The 16,497-nt window shown below is 46.8% G+C and overlaps 1 protein-coding gene across 2 annotated transcripts in view; it reads left to right on the top strand.

Moving 5' to 3' along the window:
* HOMER2 (homer scaffold protein 2) overlaps positions 1-16,497 on the top strand; it is a 95,160-nt gene that overhangs the window by 59,602 nt on the left and 19,061 nt on the right. For both annotated transcript variants that reach the window (XM_055326378.1, XM_055326379.1), the window contains exon 3: positions 4,298-4,429. In XM_055326378.1, the coding sequence (XP_055182353.1) occupies positions 4,298-4,429 (132 nt within the window). The remainder of the gene's footprint in view (positions 1-4,297; positions 4,430-16,497) is intronic.

The following is a 16,497-nucleotide window of genomic DNA, read 5'->3' on the forward strand; positions in this document are numbered from 1 at the left end:
AGATTGGATGTATCAGTAGCCAGGATGTGAACTGGAGGATAGACCAATAGAAAATATCCAGATTAGAAACAGAGAGAACCAAGAATCAGGGAGTGAAAAGCTGGTAAAAATGTAAGCCATGTTGGATGCACTCTGGTCTAGCATATGTGTCCTTGGAGTCTCAGAGGAGAGGAGACAGCAGAAGTGATACTCATAGAATGGTTGAGAAATTTTCTTTTTTCCTTCTTTAAAGATTTAATTTATTTATTCATGAGAGACACACAGAGAGAGGCAGAGACACAGGCAGAGGGAGAATCAGACTCTCTGTGGGGAGCCCAATGTGAGACTGGAGCCCAGGACCCCGGGATCACTCCCTGAGCCAAAGGCAGACGCTGAACCACTGAGCCACCCAGGCGCCCTGATTGAGAATTTTTCAAAAAAAAAGATAAGAAAATTGAGTCAACAGATTTCAGAAGCTCATGAACTGTTACAGATTTAGCTCTTGAGACCAGTTACTCATTGCCTTGTAAGTAGTACGTGCATTATATTCCTTTTAGCCACACTAGTTGTGTGGCCTTGAATGTGTCATTTCACTTTGTTGAACCTCAGTTTTTCCATCTATGAAAATGGGAATGAGATAGAAGACTGTATGAAAAAGTGCCTTAGGAACTATTACATCCTAAAGGAATACCAAGGGTCCTCACCTTTGGTGTTCCAGCCTGCCAGACTCCGGGACAGTGTGTTTGGGGCCAGCTTCACAGGTGTGTCCTATACTCAGTCTCTCCCTCTCAATAGGGCTTTGGGGAAGGGATGTGGAGGCTAACTAGAGGCATAGGTCTGCTGTGAAGGAGCATGAAGACTTCCATCCCAGGATCCTGGTAATTCAGAGGTGACTGGGGTTGGCTTTCTGGGATCATGTGATCCACTGTGATCCAGTGCCCAGGCACACACCTGCCCTAGGCCTGCCTTGATTCCACCTTAACCCATCCCGCATGGGGCTGAGCCAGCCCCTGCCAGCCTCCAAGGTCCGAGAAACATTCTATACTTGCCCCTGGTTTAGGTCTGCATTTCACACACCCTGCTCCTCTGCCCCCATCTCTGAGAGTGTTAGGTGACAACAGGCAGAGCTCTTGACCGACCAACCATGCTTGCATCCAGCTATCTAAAAAATGCATGATAACGTGTCTTAACTCCTGTGGACTTTGTTATTATAGGAGTTATCATAGTCAAAGGGAAAGAACCCAGTGTGCAGTGGAGGCATCTGTACTTTCCAGATGGGCAAGAAGAAGGGAGGTCATCTTGCACAAAATGAGAAGCACATTATATACAAGTTCCACAAGCAGGTTTCTGGTCAGACAACCTGAGTTTTATCTCTACGCCCTGCTCCTTACCAGGTCATTGTCTCCTTCTGTGAAGTGGAGGGGCAAGGGGTAACCCCTCCTTGAAGGCTTCTGTGGGCTGATAGAAGGAAAGCTCTCAAGATGTGCTAGATAAATAGTAATTACTGCTGTTAGTATTAACATCCAGAAATTATTTTGCCAAGTAAACAGGGTTTATACTTGAGCTAATGCTAATTTTCTAAGGAGAAAATTCAGTAGGCATGTTCACTTATACGTGGCAATGATACCTCTGTTTCTAGAGGCACCTCTAACTTCCTGCCTGGCAAAGATAAGAATCTGTGTCCAGAAGACTGTCCAGAATCTGTCCAGCAAAATAATTAAAGTTCCTACCAAGGAGGGCAGCCCGGGTGACTCAGCAGTTTAGCACCACCTTCAGCCCAGGGCCTGAACATGGAGACCCAGGATCGAGACCCACATCAGGCTCCCTGCATGGGAGAGCCTGCTTCTCCTTCTGCCTGTGTCTCTGCCTCTCTCTCTCTCTGTCTCTTATGAATACATAAATAAAATCTTTTTTTTTTTTTATTTATGATAGTCACACAGAATGAGAGAGAGAGAGGCAGAGACACAGGCAGAGGGAGAAGCAGGCTCCACGCACCGGGAGCCTGACGTGGGATTCGATCCTGGGTCTCCAGGATCGCGCCCTGGGCCAAAGGCGGGCGCCAAACCGCTGCGCCACCCAGGGATCCCCATAAATAAAATCTTAAAAAAAAAAAGTTCCTACCAAGGAAACCGAGGCCATGCCAGTTAGTGTTTTTTCTTCCCTGCTTTATCAGAAGTGTTCAGAGTTGACTTTTGAGAATGAGCATTTCCTTAATAAAACCGCCAGTAGATTAATCCTTCAGAATATTTACAGGCACACTTCAGTGATACTATGGCTTCGGTTCCAGACCACTACAATAAAGTAAATGTCACAGTGAACCGCATCAAGGGAGTGTTTTGGTTTCCTAAGTATATATAATAGTTACATTTATACCATGCTGTAGTCTGTTGAGTGTGCAACAGCATTAGTTTGAAAAAAGTACGTCTTAATTAAAAAATGCTTTATTGCTAAGAATGCTATTATCTGAGCTCTCCGTGAGTTGTAGTCAGTGATCACAGATGACCATCACAAATAGAGTAACTGAAAACGTTTGAAATATTACAAGAATAATCCAAACATGATACTGAGACACAAACTGAGCAAAAAATGCTGTTGGGAAAATGGTGCTGATAGACTTGCTTGACAGCAGGGTTGCCACAAACCTTCAATTTGTAAAAAACAAACAAACAAAAAACCGAATTATCGAAACACCTGGATGGCTTAGTGGTTGAGCATCTGCCTTCGGCTCAGGGCATGATCCCATTCCAGGGGATCGAGTCCCACATTGGGTTCCCTGCAGGGAGCCTGCTTCTCCCTCTGCCTATGTCTCTGCCTCTCTGTCTCTCTCTCATGAATAAATAAAATCTTTAAAAAAACCTAAAACAGTGAATTCTCTGTGGCGTGTGATAAAGTGAAGTGCGACAGAGTGAGCTGTGCCCAAGCTTAGAATGCTACTGCTTCTGCTCAGAGCATCACACATGGTTTGATGGGGGAAGTAAGCCACTCTTGCCTGTTAGCAAACATCCCTTTTTTTCCAGGGGCATTTTTCATGAGTATTTCTCAGAGTCTTAGAGCTTTGAAGGATTTCTGCCAGAATGAGCCTATCATTGATATTTACTAATGCTTATCATTTATTTGGTGATTTATTTACATGTCTCTACCCTCTTCCTGACTTCCTGCAACTGCAATGAGAAGATCGGGAATCCTGACTTGTTCATCTCTTGTCTTTGGTTAACAGAACGCCTGACAAGTAAATGTTCTCTGTAAATGTTGAATGCATGAACATGCCATGTGCTGGATATCCCTTCCAACTTCTTTCTCCATCCTTCCTACCATGCTGTGGTCTCCGAGAGGCTGACCTGCAGAGTCCAGCACTTGGTCCATGGGGCCTCTGGCTTCTGATTGGGTCTGGCCAGGGGCAGGAGACCACAGGGGAGGAGTGAGGGTCTGTTCCCCGGGCTCCCCTCCTGGGGAAAGCCATGCATGTACCCGTATATCAAGGCAGTCTGCTGTCCGTGACTCTGGTCCTCCATAATCTGTAACCTCTTCCTCCCCTCATCCTTTTAGGCCAAGGAGGGGGTAACATTAAGCGCCAAGTCCCTATACCATCACTATGGCTTCTCTACAACCAGCTCATACATGTACCATTACTTTCTTTGTAAATTAACCCTTCACAAATGATCCTGATTGGAATATACCTTTTCTTTTGTTTTTAAGATTTTATTTATTTATTCATGAGAGACACACAGAGAGAGGCAGAGACTCAGGCAGCAGGAGAAGCAGACTCCCTGAGGGGAGCCTGATGTGGGACTGGATCCCAGGACCCCGGGATCACAACCTGAGCCAAAGGCAGATGCTCAACCGCTGAGCCACCCAGGTGCCCCATACCTTTTCCTTCTTGTCAGGAAACAGCAAATCCCAATTGCTGGTGGAGATTTTAAGTTGTTTGAGCTGGACACGGTGGCTCCAGGTGCTTAGAAGAGTGCATAGCACAGTGTCTCAGAGAGTGTGGGGCAGGGCTAAATGACCATGAAGGGCCGTTGGAGGTAGGAGAGCTTTGAGGAAATAAATAGCAGTTTGGGAAACTATTCTCTCCTTAGGGCATGCTTTCTCCCACTAGCTGTAAGGTCTATTTTAGAGTGACTGTCTGTTTTTAACTCAATTACACCTTATCGTGGTCATGTATTGGACTCGGCATAGGATGTGCCAGGAGGTCCCAGGGGCAAGTGTAGCAGTGCCAGGATGCACATGTTAGGTGCTTGCTGTGCCAAGCTTGTAAGGAGCTCCATGGGTGGCACATTCAGGGTTTCACTTTCTGTTCTTTGGCTCTTTCCTGCAGGTGATTATAAACAGCACCATCACACCCAACATGACCTTCACCAAAACGTCACAGAAGTTTGGGCAGTGGGCTGACAGCAGAGCCAACACGGTGTTTGGCCTGGGGTTTTCCTCGGAGCAGCACCTGACCAAGGTAATGAGGGTCTCTCGTCGGATGCTCTGTCCCTCGGTGCCTGGATGCCAAGGGCCTGAGTGGTGCCACTGGTAAGCAGGATTCCTCTCCAACCCTTCTGGTGCCGTAGGGCTGCCCAGCCAGGTGACCCCTTAGAAAGCCCAGGTCCCTTGAAATGGTGGTGTCATTGGGGAAGGAAGGCTTATGTGACACCTGCTCCTGCAGAGCCTAAGACCGCAGCCCCAGCAAGCCACCCTGCCGGTGGTTCCTTTCCCGTGTGTGTCACCCTGAGCCCAGTGTGCACCTGCCAGCCCTTGGCATCAGTGACCCTCTGACTGGAGCTTGTAAGCAGAGGGAGGTGCTGCTGCATACTTACAGCAAGCACTTCCTGCCCTGGAGTCCCTGCACCCCTTAAAACGTCACACAGCATTTGCTGTGCATGTTGCTTTTCTTTTTTCTGGGGAAGGTATTCATAACTTTGATTTGATTCTCTCAAGGGCTTAACACACACTCTGTATACAGTCAGAAAGGTGTTAAGAGTGGATCAGGACTGACCACAGGCTTGGAGAGCCCCAAGGTCTGCGGGGACAAACTGACCATCTCTGAGAGGCCTCGTCCAGCTGATTAACAGACCCAGAGCTTGTTTGAGTGAGTAGGTTTCCTCATAGGATGCTGGAAGAGCTCCAAGACTGGCTGGTTTACATGACACAGGAACTTACTGGAAGGATGTCAGAGGGTCCCAGAGAATCCTAGGGAGAATTGAAAGGGAAGGCCCAGAGCCAGTCTGGCTCAGGAAACTTGGCTTAAGGAGTGTTTCTCTCTAGACCATGGCCCTGAACATATTTATTGAGCTCTCGCTGGGCCAACAGTATGCTAGGTGCTAAGGATGCAGGGCCGTGGTCCATTCTGAGAGGCATTTACGAAATTCCAGACTCCTGGGGACTTGACAGGGTCACTTACGATGGACTTGACTGCTTGGGTTCCCTGTGTATACAGATGACAGCTTGCAAAGAGGGGCCATTAAGACAAGTCAGGACGCCACCCTGCAGGGGCCTGCGGATCTGCACCTCACATCTGTCCAGAGTGTGTGGATGTGCTGTGTGCGTACATACACATACACACTTTGGCATGCACGCACATACACGCTTGGGCGTGTATGCACACAGTTACATGCTTGGGTACACATGCACATACACGCTTAGACACACATGTTTGGGCACACAGGCACATACACAGGCACATACATGCTTGGGCACAAAGGCCTGCAGTCCATGGATCCAGCCATCCTACCTCCACAGAAATGAGCCCCTGATGGAGGACACCCCACAGACTCTCCTCTTCCTCAGGTACTTCCATGTGGACATCACCTCCTAAGAAGCCCCAGAGACCCAAAATGGCCTGGTGGCACTCTAAACATCCTTCTCATGCCACTTGCTCACAGAAGTATCCTTTTCTAGAGACTAACACCCCCCCGCCCCCCAGGGGCACCTGGGTGGCTCAGTTGGTGAAGCATCTACCTTCAGCTCAGGTCATGATCTAAGGGTCCTGGGATCAAGCCCCGTGTCCCGTCTGCCTGCTCAGTGGTGAGCCTGCTTTTCCCTCTCCTGCTCCTCTCCCAACTTGTGCTCTTGCTCTCAAATAAAATCTTAAAAAAAAATAATAAATAAAACCTTCCCTTCAGTTCACCAGGGCCCTGAAACAGGGAAGGTAGCAGGATTCTTGACTCTGGGCCATTGGGTATAATTGTGGGAAGCGATGTCCCTTGGTCCCCAGACTTGTGCGCTGTACCCCTGAGGGGAAGCACCACATCCCACCAGTCTGGAGAGTGTGTGTTCCAGCAGCAGCACAGCAGAGTTCTATAAGGTGGGAAGACCGAGAATCCCAGGGTTATCAGACCCTTGCTTCCTTTCATTTGTGGAGAAGTGAGTCTGCTGGCTTGAGGCTGTGCTATGTGGCACAAAGGACGTTAAGCAAGTCTCTGAGTGGTGGGGCTGGCACAGCCATGACAGACCATGGAGCCTATCAAGGGAGGATGAGTCCCATTTGCTCTGGATGAAGGTGCCCAATGCAGTTAGCTTTGCACCAAGCCGGTAATCACTTAGGGGTATGATGCAGAATTGGGGCTCACTCACTCCTGTTTGTGGTTGGCACTCAGCGAGTCAGAGATCCAGTGGCCATGGAGAGCAGGAGCAAGGATGGTCAAGGTCACATGGTACCTTTCTCCCTGACCCCCAGACTGGTGTGTCCTGGAAGGCTTTGGAACAGACACTGTGCTGCCCATGGGAGAAGGACCCGGTGTCCAGAGGGCAGCCCTTCCTGCCCTGGTTTGAAGAATTCTCTTTGGTGCCAAGATGAGGGGTTCAGAGGAACATTATCTCAGTCCATTCAGGCTGTTATGACAAAATACCACACACTGGGTGGCTTATACACAACAAAGTTGGTTTCTCAGGGCTCTGGAAGCTGGAAGTCTGAGATCAGGGTGCCAGCATGGCCAGAGTCAGAGGAAGGCCCACTTTCCAGTTGTATGCTGGCAGTTTCTCACTGTGCCCTTATGTGGTGGATGGAGAGCCCTCGGGTCTCTTATGAGGCCACCAGTCCCATTTCTAAGGGCTCCACCCGCGTGACCTTATCCCCTCTCAGTGGCCCCACCTCCTAATGCATCACATTGGGGGTTAGGATTTCAACATATGAATTTGAGGGGGATGCGGACTTTCGGCCAGTTGCAAGCATTCACATGGAATGTGAGTATTTTCAGACTTTGGTTCCTCTGGTCCCCCTGCGTTCCGCCGATGCAGCTCTTCCCAAATCTCTTTGTCACTAACCTTCTGACTGCTGTTTCCTGATCCCTACCCAGGCAACTGGGCCCCTGACCATTTCCTCAGGGCTCAGAGTGGACCCTGCCACCAGGCCACCTGCCCCATGCATGCTGGACAAGGAGATGTTCCAGGTCATGCCCACGGGGAGGACCTCCCTTTTCTGTCATCCTCCACGTAGCAGGAACCGCACGAGCAAACCCATGGCACCTTGTCATGAGAGAGACTGTTAATGGGGTCTGTGGGCTCTGGGGTGGGCAAGGCTATGGCCAGAGGCCAGCCCTGGACTTGAGACTGTGGCCTGTGGAGGACTTTTTTTTTAAGATTTTATTTTTATTTATTCATGAGAGATGCAGAGGGAGAATCACGCCCCCTGCAAGGAGCTTGATGCCGGGCTCAAACCCAGGATCCCGGGATCATGACCTGAGCTGAAGGCAGATGCTCAACACTGAGCCACCCAGGTGCCCTCTGTGGAGGATTTTAAGCCAAGAAAGAAAACGATCAGATTTGCATTGTAGCTTGATTTGTCCAACCTCAAGGCAGACTGGGCTGTTCTGGGACCAGGGATGCCTAAGTCAGAGCTGGCGGCCCTTGGGAACCACCGTGGGGCTGAACTGGCGGGACTCGGTATGTGGATGTGAGACACAGGAGCTCTAGGGTGAGGCGGGCTGGAGGGTGGACAGCTGGGGGAGCTGCTGTTTTGTGAAATGAGGAAGAACAAGGGCTGTGAGAATCAGAATTTATGTGAAGTAGAAGCAGGTATGATGGTGGTTTGTTGAACCAATGATACCAGCACCACTGTCCGAAGCGAGCAGCAGGGATTGGGCACCTTTTCCCTCTGAAGCAGTGCCTGGTGGGGACAGGGGTGAGGAGGGGTCCTCCTGAGCCCCTCCATGGTTCCTCCCCATGGCGGAGGAGGCAGGGGTGTCCTCCTCACACCTCCGGGAAAGCCCCATGGAGATGCAGAGGCTCCATCAGAGGCAAGGCCCCGTGGCCGTGAGGTCACTTCCTCCCATGCAGCCCAAGGCTCCAGGCCTTCCAGAAGCCCCAGCCATTTGACAGAATCAGCTCTCAGCTGCCTGGAACAATTTCTCCAACCTCGGGAGGAATCAGAGGAGCTAGGAAGGATAAACAGGGAACCGTTTTAATGAAAAGAACCGAAAGAAGGGAGAACTGAACACAAAAATCATGGTTAGAGGTCACTTCCTTCCAGCTCCAAGAACTGAGGAGACCTCAGGCCTTGCTGTGTGCATGGGCAGCCTCTCCTGGTTCTCTCCAGCGGAAGGGAATGTCCTGTCGTTCGGGAGGAGTGCCCTCCTTCGTGAGTCACCCAGGCTCCTCTGGCAGCGCTGGAGTCTCCGCTGCATGGCCATGACCTGCCGTTGTCACAAAGACTCATCAAATAAGCCCTCAGATGTCGCCTTTGTTCAAAGTGTTTCAAGTCAACTTTCCCCCTTCTCTGTGACAGGGACGATTAGCCACACACTGATGAATTACCCTGAAGTGAGGCTGGCAGTCTCGACAAGTGGCAATTAGCTGGCAGAGAGGAGCTCAAGCCCGAAGGCTCCCAGGGCGTGTGGCTGAGGGGACGGCTGGGGCTACGTGTTCCGGACATCACCAAACAGCCACCCACGGTCCCAAAAGAGGGATCAGTAATCACAGCCTGTAATGAGGCTAGAAAAGGAACGCCAGTGTGGCTATTTTCATTTAAGAATGCTTTATATACACATCTCTCCCTGCCTTCCAGAAGGGAAAATAGATACCTTGGTCTCCACTGCTCCTATTACGAGGACCACCCCACACCACCAGCCCAGACGTAGTACGGGGACTGTCCGCCCGCTGGCGGGGACATGGTGCCTCGGTGAAGGAGCTTGCATTCTGAGAAGAGGAAGAACTTCTGAAAAGAGATGAAAGGAAGGAGATCCAAATGTTAAGATTGAGCCAGTTGTTAAATGGAGGTTCTTTCTGGCAGATGACCTTGGGGTGTCACTGTTTCAAGTTTGGCTCCCTGTCATTTATCACAGACAGAAGGAAGTACATCCTGCCACAAAGGGGATGATCATGTTGCTAGTGCTCTGTGATCAGTTCTTCTAAATCCTCTCTCTCAGGCACACAGATACACATGGCATTGGCTATTGACCCATTTTAATTATTTCATCTGTAATCCAAATTTACATCCTGAAGTTCACCTCATCAAGTCTGTGTAGTTGTAAGAACATTGCTCTGTCTTCCACCTTTCTGATTTAAGGGCCATTGTTTTTAAGTGGGGGATATTAATCATTCTTTTGATATGTTTCAGTGAGAACGCTTTGGGCTGCAGGTAATGGAACTAATCACAGTGTTGAGGCAAATAGACTTATTCTTTTCATATGCAAAAGAAATCCAGAGGAAGGCCGATGCCAGCATTGATAATGGTGGCCCCATGATGTTGGGTATGAGGGCTCTGCATGTTTGTTTCTTTAATTGGCCTGTTCCTCATGTTGCTAAGATGGCTTCTCAAGCTCTGTCCATCACATCTGCATTCATGGCAAGAGGGAGAGGGCAGAAGCTACCTCCTTGTGATCTCCCTTGGCAGACTTCTCCTTGTCCAACAGTCAGTCTTTGGTCCCTGGGCCACCTTCCAATGAGGGGTAGGGGGTGGGGCAGAGAGAATTAGGTTGCCATGACCGGTTTACACTGGTTCTTATTTTCTCCCAGCTGGGATATTTCCTGCTTCAGTCAAATTTGAAATTTTGTTAAGCCAGGAGAAAATAAATGGATTTTGAATAAGCAAATCATGTCTGCCACGGGGTCTTCAATACACAAGACCAAAAAAAATCCACAAATAAAACAATAGTCTTTCATTTTCTAGCAGGATAATGATGAAAAGATGATGATTTTAATTTTTTTACAGATTATTACTCCAAGTTTAAAAATTGGAGAAAATGATCCTAATAAGTAAAGACATCGGAATTTGGCATACATTTCAGAAAACTTTATGCGTTGAATATCCTTTGATCTGTTGGTCTCATTTATTTGCATCTATTCTTAGGAAATAATTATAACTGAGCACAGAGATTTAACTGTAAGAATTTTCCTTGCAGCATCATTTGTAATAGCAAAAGCAAAAATCCAAGAACACCAGCCAAATGCCCAGCAGTAAGCAATTAAGTGAAATAAACTCCAGTATATCCTTTAGGGTACTATACTACATGGCAATTCAGATGCTATAGTAGAAGGTCATATAATTGCATGGAAATATTAATGTCACACTGTGAATTTCAAAAGTGACTATAAAATAAAGTGTACCATATCATTCTACTTTGGAAAGAAGTATGTGTTATGGGGCACCTGGGTGGCTCAGTCAGTTGAGTGTCTGACTCTTGATTTCAGCTCAGGTCATGAGATTGAGCCCTGTCTCTGGCTCCGCATTGAGTTTGGAGTCTGTTTGGGATTCTTTCTCTCACTCTGCACTTCCCCCTGCTTTCTCTCTCTCTCTCTGAATAAATAAAATCTTAAAAAAAAATGTGTGATGAATGCATATACACAGATAGAAAACTATTCAAAATTTATGTGGTCAGTGCGTATCACTGGGTGATAGGACTCCAGGTTTAAGAAATATTTTTTTCCAAGCTACAATGTCTAAATTCACAAGCATATGTGCTTTTTTTTTTTTATAATAACGGGAAGATTTTAAAACTAAAGACTTGGAGTCAGGGGATTTTTCATCAAAGGACAATCCTCTGGTACTTCTTGGTTGCTGCTGGGTTTCCATTGTTATAGATAAAGCTAGGATTAGCATTTTTGTATTGAAGCCTTTTTTTTTTCATGTTCTCAATTTTTTTCATAGGATCGTTTCCCAGAAGTGATATCACTAGGTCAGTGGGTATGAATGCTTTTTTTCACTGATGATCCACATTTCCAAATTGCTTCTCTGTGGGGCTGCACCGCCACACAATGTGCCTGGAAATATCTTGCCCACATTGGGTATTATAATTGTATTTAATGTTTGCTAATTTAGCAAGCAAAGAATAGTACCTCATTATTTTGATTTGCATTTCCAGCGGGACTGAACAATCGTTTTTATCGGTTGCTTGCTTACTGTGTTTTTTTTATTTGTGAATTTTGCCATGTATTTGTTGGGTTTTTTCATATTTTCCTTTTCTGTGTGCACAAACTCTTCCTCTACTAAAGATAATGGCCCTTTTTCTATGATACCAGCCTATCTATGCATAGTCCTCCCCAGGTGGTTGTTTCCCTTCTGATTTAGTGGTTTTTTTCCCTGTTGTGTGATCAAGTCTGTCATTCCTATGACTTTTCTTTTATTTCTTCCAAGTTTAGAATATTACCCTCTCACCCTTCAAGCAGAAGTTAAATAAATGTTCAATTCTGTTTGCATCCATATTTTTAAAAAACACACTTACCCCTTTACCTCATTGAAAACTGATCATGAAAAAAAAAAAAAAAGAAAACTGATCATGCTACATGTTTGCAGTAAAGATTTAAACTCCTTTGCCTCTTCTTACTAAGGTTGTGTCAGTCATCTTCCCCACCAGTGTAAGATTCCTCCTTTATCACAGGCTAATGCTGACATAAACAGTAGGACCTCTTTCTATTGTGCATCTACTGGTACCACATTTTTTAGGGGATTTTTTTTAATTTAAAATTTATCTGATAGGGCGTATCCTACTTCATTACATTTTAAGCTTATTTTTTGAAATTTTCTTTTTTATTCTTACCCATTTGAAGGCAAAACCAAATCCTCTACAAACTCAGAATTTCTCTGAAGACAGAAGCCAAATCTTCCTTAATTATTTCGGGGTCCCCAGCTCAGCCACTGGTGCATAGCGATAACTAGTTCATGTTTCTGAATGGATGAATTGTCTCTTTTACTAGACATTGTGGTTTCCAGGCTTTAGCTTTTATTTTACTTGCAGAAGGCCAGAGATGCTACAGTTCTCTCTCTTGACCCCTTGCCACCAACCCAGCAAAGCCCCATCTTTTCTCCTCCAGTGACCCACAGAGGCAGCATTGTTACCCACATCGTATAGATGAGGCCGAGGCTCAGAGTGGTTCACTTGCCTGCACTTGAAAGGCTGGTAAGGGTCAGAGTTGGGCCACTTACCTAAGCTGGCCGCTAAGCAGGTAGGTCTTAGGACACTATCATCCAGTGCTGGTGTCAGATGTCCTGTGTTCTATCCCAGTGTAACATTGGCGGTTACAAAAGCCACCTGTCCCCATTTGTGTACCAAGCACCCAAGGGTTGCTGTGAGTGTGTATGTAGTGAGATGAGACACCTCAGCCACTCTGCTCTGCTCTGCTCATCCCTGGGAGCCAAGGAGACGTGTCCTTTCCCCTTTTCTGGGCTATTCTAGGCTGTTATTACTGATATGGCACCATCACCTTGCAGTCCTATAGGGATGTGTATGACAGCTGCTCCTGGTCTTCTTATAACTCTCGAGAAGGACAGTTACTCAGTGGAACTGAGGAGAGAGCTGTACAATCAGAACGAGTCGAGCCCCCCACTCCACATCTGATATTTTGTCTCAGGCCTTGTCTTTGCCTAAAAGATCCCCATGGCCTGTTTTGAGCTGAAACTTTTGTAAGTAATTTTCATTTAAAGAGGGAGTGAATACAGTTCCAGTTTAATTTTAAGGTCATGGGACTTCTCTTTGCAACTGGAAAATCTAATCCGTAAAGACTTAGCAACTGCTATGGGCAAGACTCTAGGCATCCTTGTTGGCACAAGAGGGTAACTGGGTGTGTGGAAGACAGATCTGGGCACAAGTTCGAGTTTACCCTTTATTTTTTATTTTTTTAAATTTAATTTTATTTTTTTTTATGATAGAGGCAGAGACATAGGCAGAGGGAGAAGCAGGCTCCATGCACCGGGAGCCCGACATGGGATTCGATCCTGGGTCTCCAGGATCGCGCCCTGGGCCAAAGGCAGGCGCTAAACCGCTGCGCCACCCAGGGATCCCAAGTTTACCCTTTATTAGCTGTGTGATCATGGGTACTTTCTCATCTGGAAACCAGAGATGAGAATCCCCATCCTACAGGATGCTGGTGAGAAGCCTAAGAGAGAAGGTGTGTCAAGAAGTCATTAAATTGGGCAGCCCTGGTGGCGCAGCAGTTTAGTGCTGCCTGCAGCCTGGGGTGTGATCCTGGAGACCTGGGATTGAGTCCCATGTCGGGCTCCCTGCATGGAGCCTGCTTCTCCCTCTGCCTGTGTCTCTGCCTCTCTCTCTCTCATGAATAAATGTGTGTCTCTCATGAATAAATAAATAAAATCTTAAAAAAAAAAAGAAGTCATTAAACTCCTTAGCATATAGATGTGGTTGTCCTGAGGGTCCAGGGGGAAGAGGGTGGTAAGTATGCCTACCAGGGCCGGGACTGTAGGGCCACCAGGGAGCCATCATGAGGGGTGTCCAGAGACAAGCAAGAAGCCATTGGAGTTGAAAGCTTATGCCCTAGGCTGAGAGTCTCCAAGAGTAGAACCAAGATCTTTACCAGTTAGGGATGTTCAGGGTGAGGTACAAGACAGAGGGAACAGAGGCCCAAGCTCTGTCCAGAAGTGACTTGTTCTGTCAGAGCCGGGCAGAATTTTAGGTACTGACTTGCTTGCCAGTGTCCTCTGCTGCTCAACTCATGGCCTCCTGGGGGGCAGAGCAGCCTGCGATAGCTGCACAGTGTACATGGCCCAGCCCAGGATGGTGGGAATATGTGTTCACTGAAGGAACAACTGGTGCTTGGACCATATTTGTTGACTGAATGAGTGTGACACTGGCTAATGACATTTCCAGTCTAGTTGAAAAGCAACTTCACACAAGACCCATGAGAGAAAGGAATCCTGACAGGGACATGAAGGACCCGTGAAGAAGAGAGCACTTCTGGTTTGGGTGGCCTGGCAAACATGGAGACGCTTGCAGGGAGAGAGGCATCCCTGATCTTACGGAGTATGGTGTGGGTGAGGCTGTTAGCAAGGGTGTCTGCTACAGTTTTCTGTAAGTTGTATTTGACTTTTCATTGGTACTGGGCCCAAAAACATTTATTTCTTTTTCTTTTTTTCCCAAAAACATTTAAACTAAGACCTTTAGAAATCAAATCTTTTAATGTCTTAGTAAGATTGAAAGGCCTCTATGTGCCTGCCCAGAATCTCTTCTGGGATAATGTTCATGTTCTGGGAGTTGCCCTGCCTAGTTCCTAGGTAGAGACGGTCAGGTGAGCTTAGGAAGCAGAGGGTTGGGGCTGTGAATACTCCCAGACACTTAACCACAGTTCCTCCCAGAGCGCATTCTCACTTGTCTAGCAGAAGAAGAGCTGCCCCACTCTTAGACTAGACCTGTGCCTTTGATATGATTTGTTTCCAAGTGGCTGAGTGGGGTGGGGGGAGCTATGGGTCTGGAACCCAGAGTTCATTCATTCACCGAACAAACTTACTTGTGCCTGCTTTCTGCCAGTATTGGGTAGGATGCCAAGAGGAAAGGCATGGACCATGCTGTCAAGGAGTTTCTGACATGATGTGTTTACTTTCAGGGCCCCCTCAAAGGAAGCAGGGTGGGGAGGGGCTTTGTGCATCCCTGCTGGACTGCACGTGTTTCAAACAAGTAATGTGATTTTCCTCTGACAGCTGTGGGATGCTTAAATATGAAGCCCCGTGGCTGTGGCTTTATTTATGGTCCTGCAGGAGCAACACAGGCCAGAATGGAAGGGCTGACCTTTTCTGCTTCCGCCAGATGCTTTGTTCACCGGTGTCTGTCATCTGGCAAGGTTTTCCAAAGCGGACCACTGTTGCCTGTGTCATGGAGATACTCAGGGGGTAGCCCATGCCCAGAAATTAATGCATTCTCAGCAAAAGCCATAGAACTGTCGGTAGCCTTGCAACTTGCTGGCTCTTTGTGTTTCTCAGCAACCACATTTAGCTCTCTCTTGCTTTGTAATGCCAGCATTATCTATCACAGAATGTTCTCTGCTCGAACAATGTATTTGCTAATTAAAAATCAGTTGCCTTGTCAGTGACTATAAGGCAGTGATTGATTTGATTACCTCTGGCATTTGAAGAGTGTTTTATAATGAAAATATTAAAACATTTCTTTAAAGTAGAAAGCATCATATAATAAACACCCATATACATATCATCAGATTTAACCCTCATTAACATTTGCTACATTTCTTCATCTATTTTATTGTTGTTGAAGTGCTTCCAGGTACATTGCAGACATCAAGACATTTCAGTATCTATCTCTAAAAAAATAACGACATTTCCCTCATGACCATAACATCATTGGCATTTCTTTTTTAAAAAAAGATTTTATTCATTTTGGAGAGTGAGCACGTGCAGGGAGGGGCGGAGGGAGAGAGAATCTGAAGCAAACTGAGCACAGAGCCAGATGTGGGGCTTGATCCTATGACCCTGAGATCTTGACCTAAACTGAAAAACCAAGAGCCAGATGATCAACCAATTGAAGCCACCCAGGTGCCCTAGTTGCTCCTCAAGGAGTCTTTTACAGATGGTCTTTTCAGCACAGAATATAGTCATAGGCTCCATGTTCCCTTTTGCTGTTTTGCATTTTGCTATTTTATATCTTAAGCTTTCATTAAAATAATTTTTTAAAGATTTTATGTATTTATTTGACAGAGCCAGAGAGCACAAGTGGGGGTGGGGGGGGAGCAGAAGGAGAGGGAGAAGCAGGCTCCCCGCTGAGCAGGGAGCCTAACCTGAGGCTCCCAGGACCCTGGGATCATGACCTGAGCTGAAGGCAGATGCTTAACTGACTGAGCACCCAGGTACCCCTATAGCTTAAGCCTTTAAAATCAAGAATAGTTCCTTCTCCCCAGCTCTTCAGATCTTGTTGGTTTTTTTTTTTTTTAAGATTTTATTTATTCATGCGAGACACAGCTAGAGAGGCAGAGACATAGGCAGAGGGAGAAGCAGGCTCCCTGCAGGGAGTGCAACTTGGGACTCATCCCAGGACCCCAGGATCACACCCTGAGCCAAAGGCAGACGCTCAACCACTGAGCCACCCAGGCATCCCTTGTTGGTTTCCATCATATTGTATGAGTTCTTGGATCCTTTGTAGAGATTATAAAGTTTTTCATGGATCCCTTCTGTGGTACAGCTACATTGATGTTCTTGCATTTGTATGAGTTACCGTTCACTGGAGGCACTTGCTTTTAGTACTTGCTTTAGTATTATTAAACTAGCTTCAGCAACTTAAAAAATGATTCATATCTGGGGCACGTGGGTGGCACATGGGTGGTTAAGCATCCAACTCTTAGTTTCAGCTCAGGTGATGA

The sequence above is a fragment of the Nyctereutes procyonoides genome, unplaced genomic scaffold (assembly GCF_905146905.1).
Source record: "Nyctereutes procyonoides isolate TBG_1078 unplaced genomic scaffold, NYPRO_anot_genome, whole genome shotgun sequence".
Lineage (NCBI taxonomy): Eukaryota > Metazoa > Chordata > Mammalia > Carnivora > Canidae > Nyctereutes > Nyctereutes procyonoides.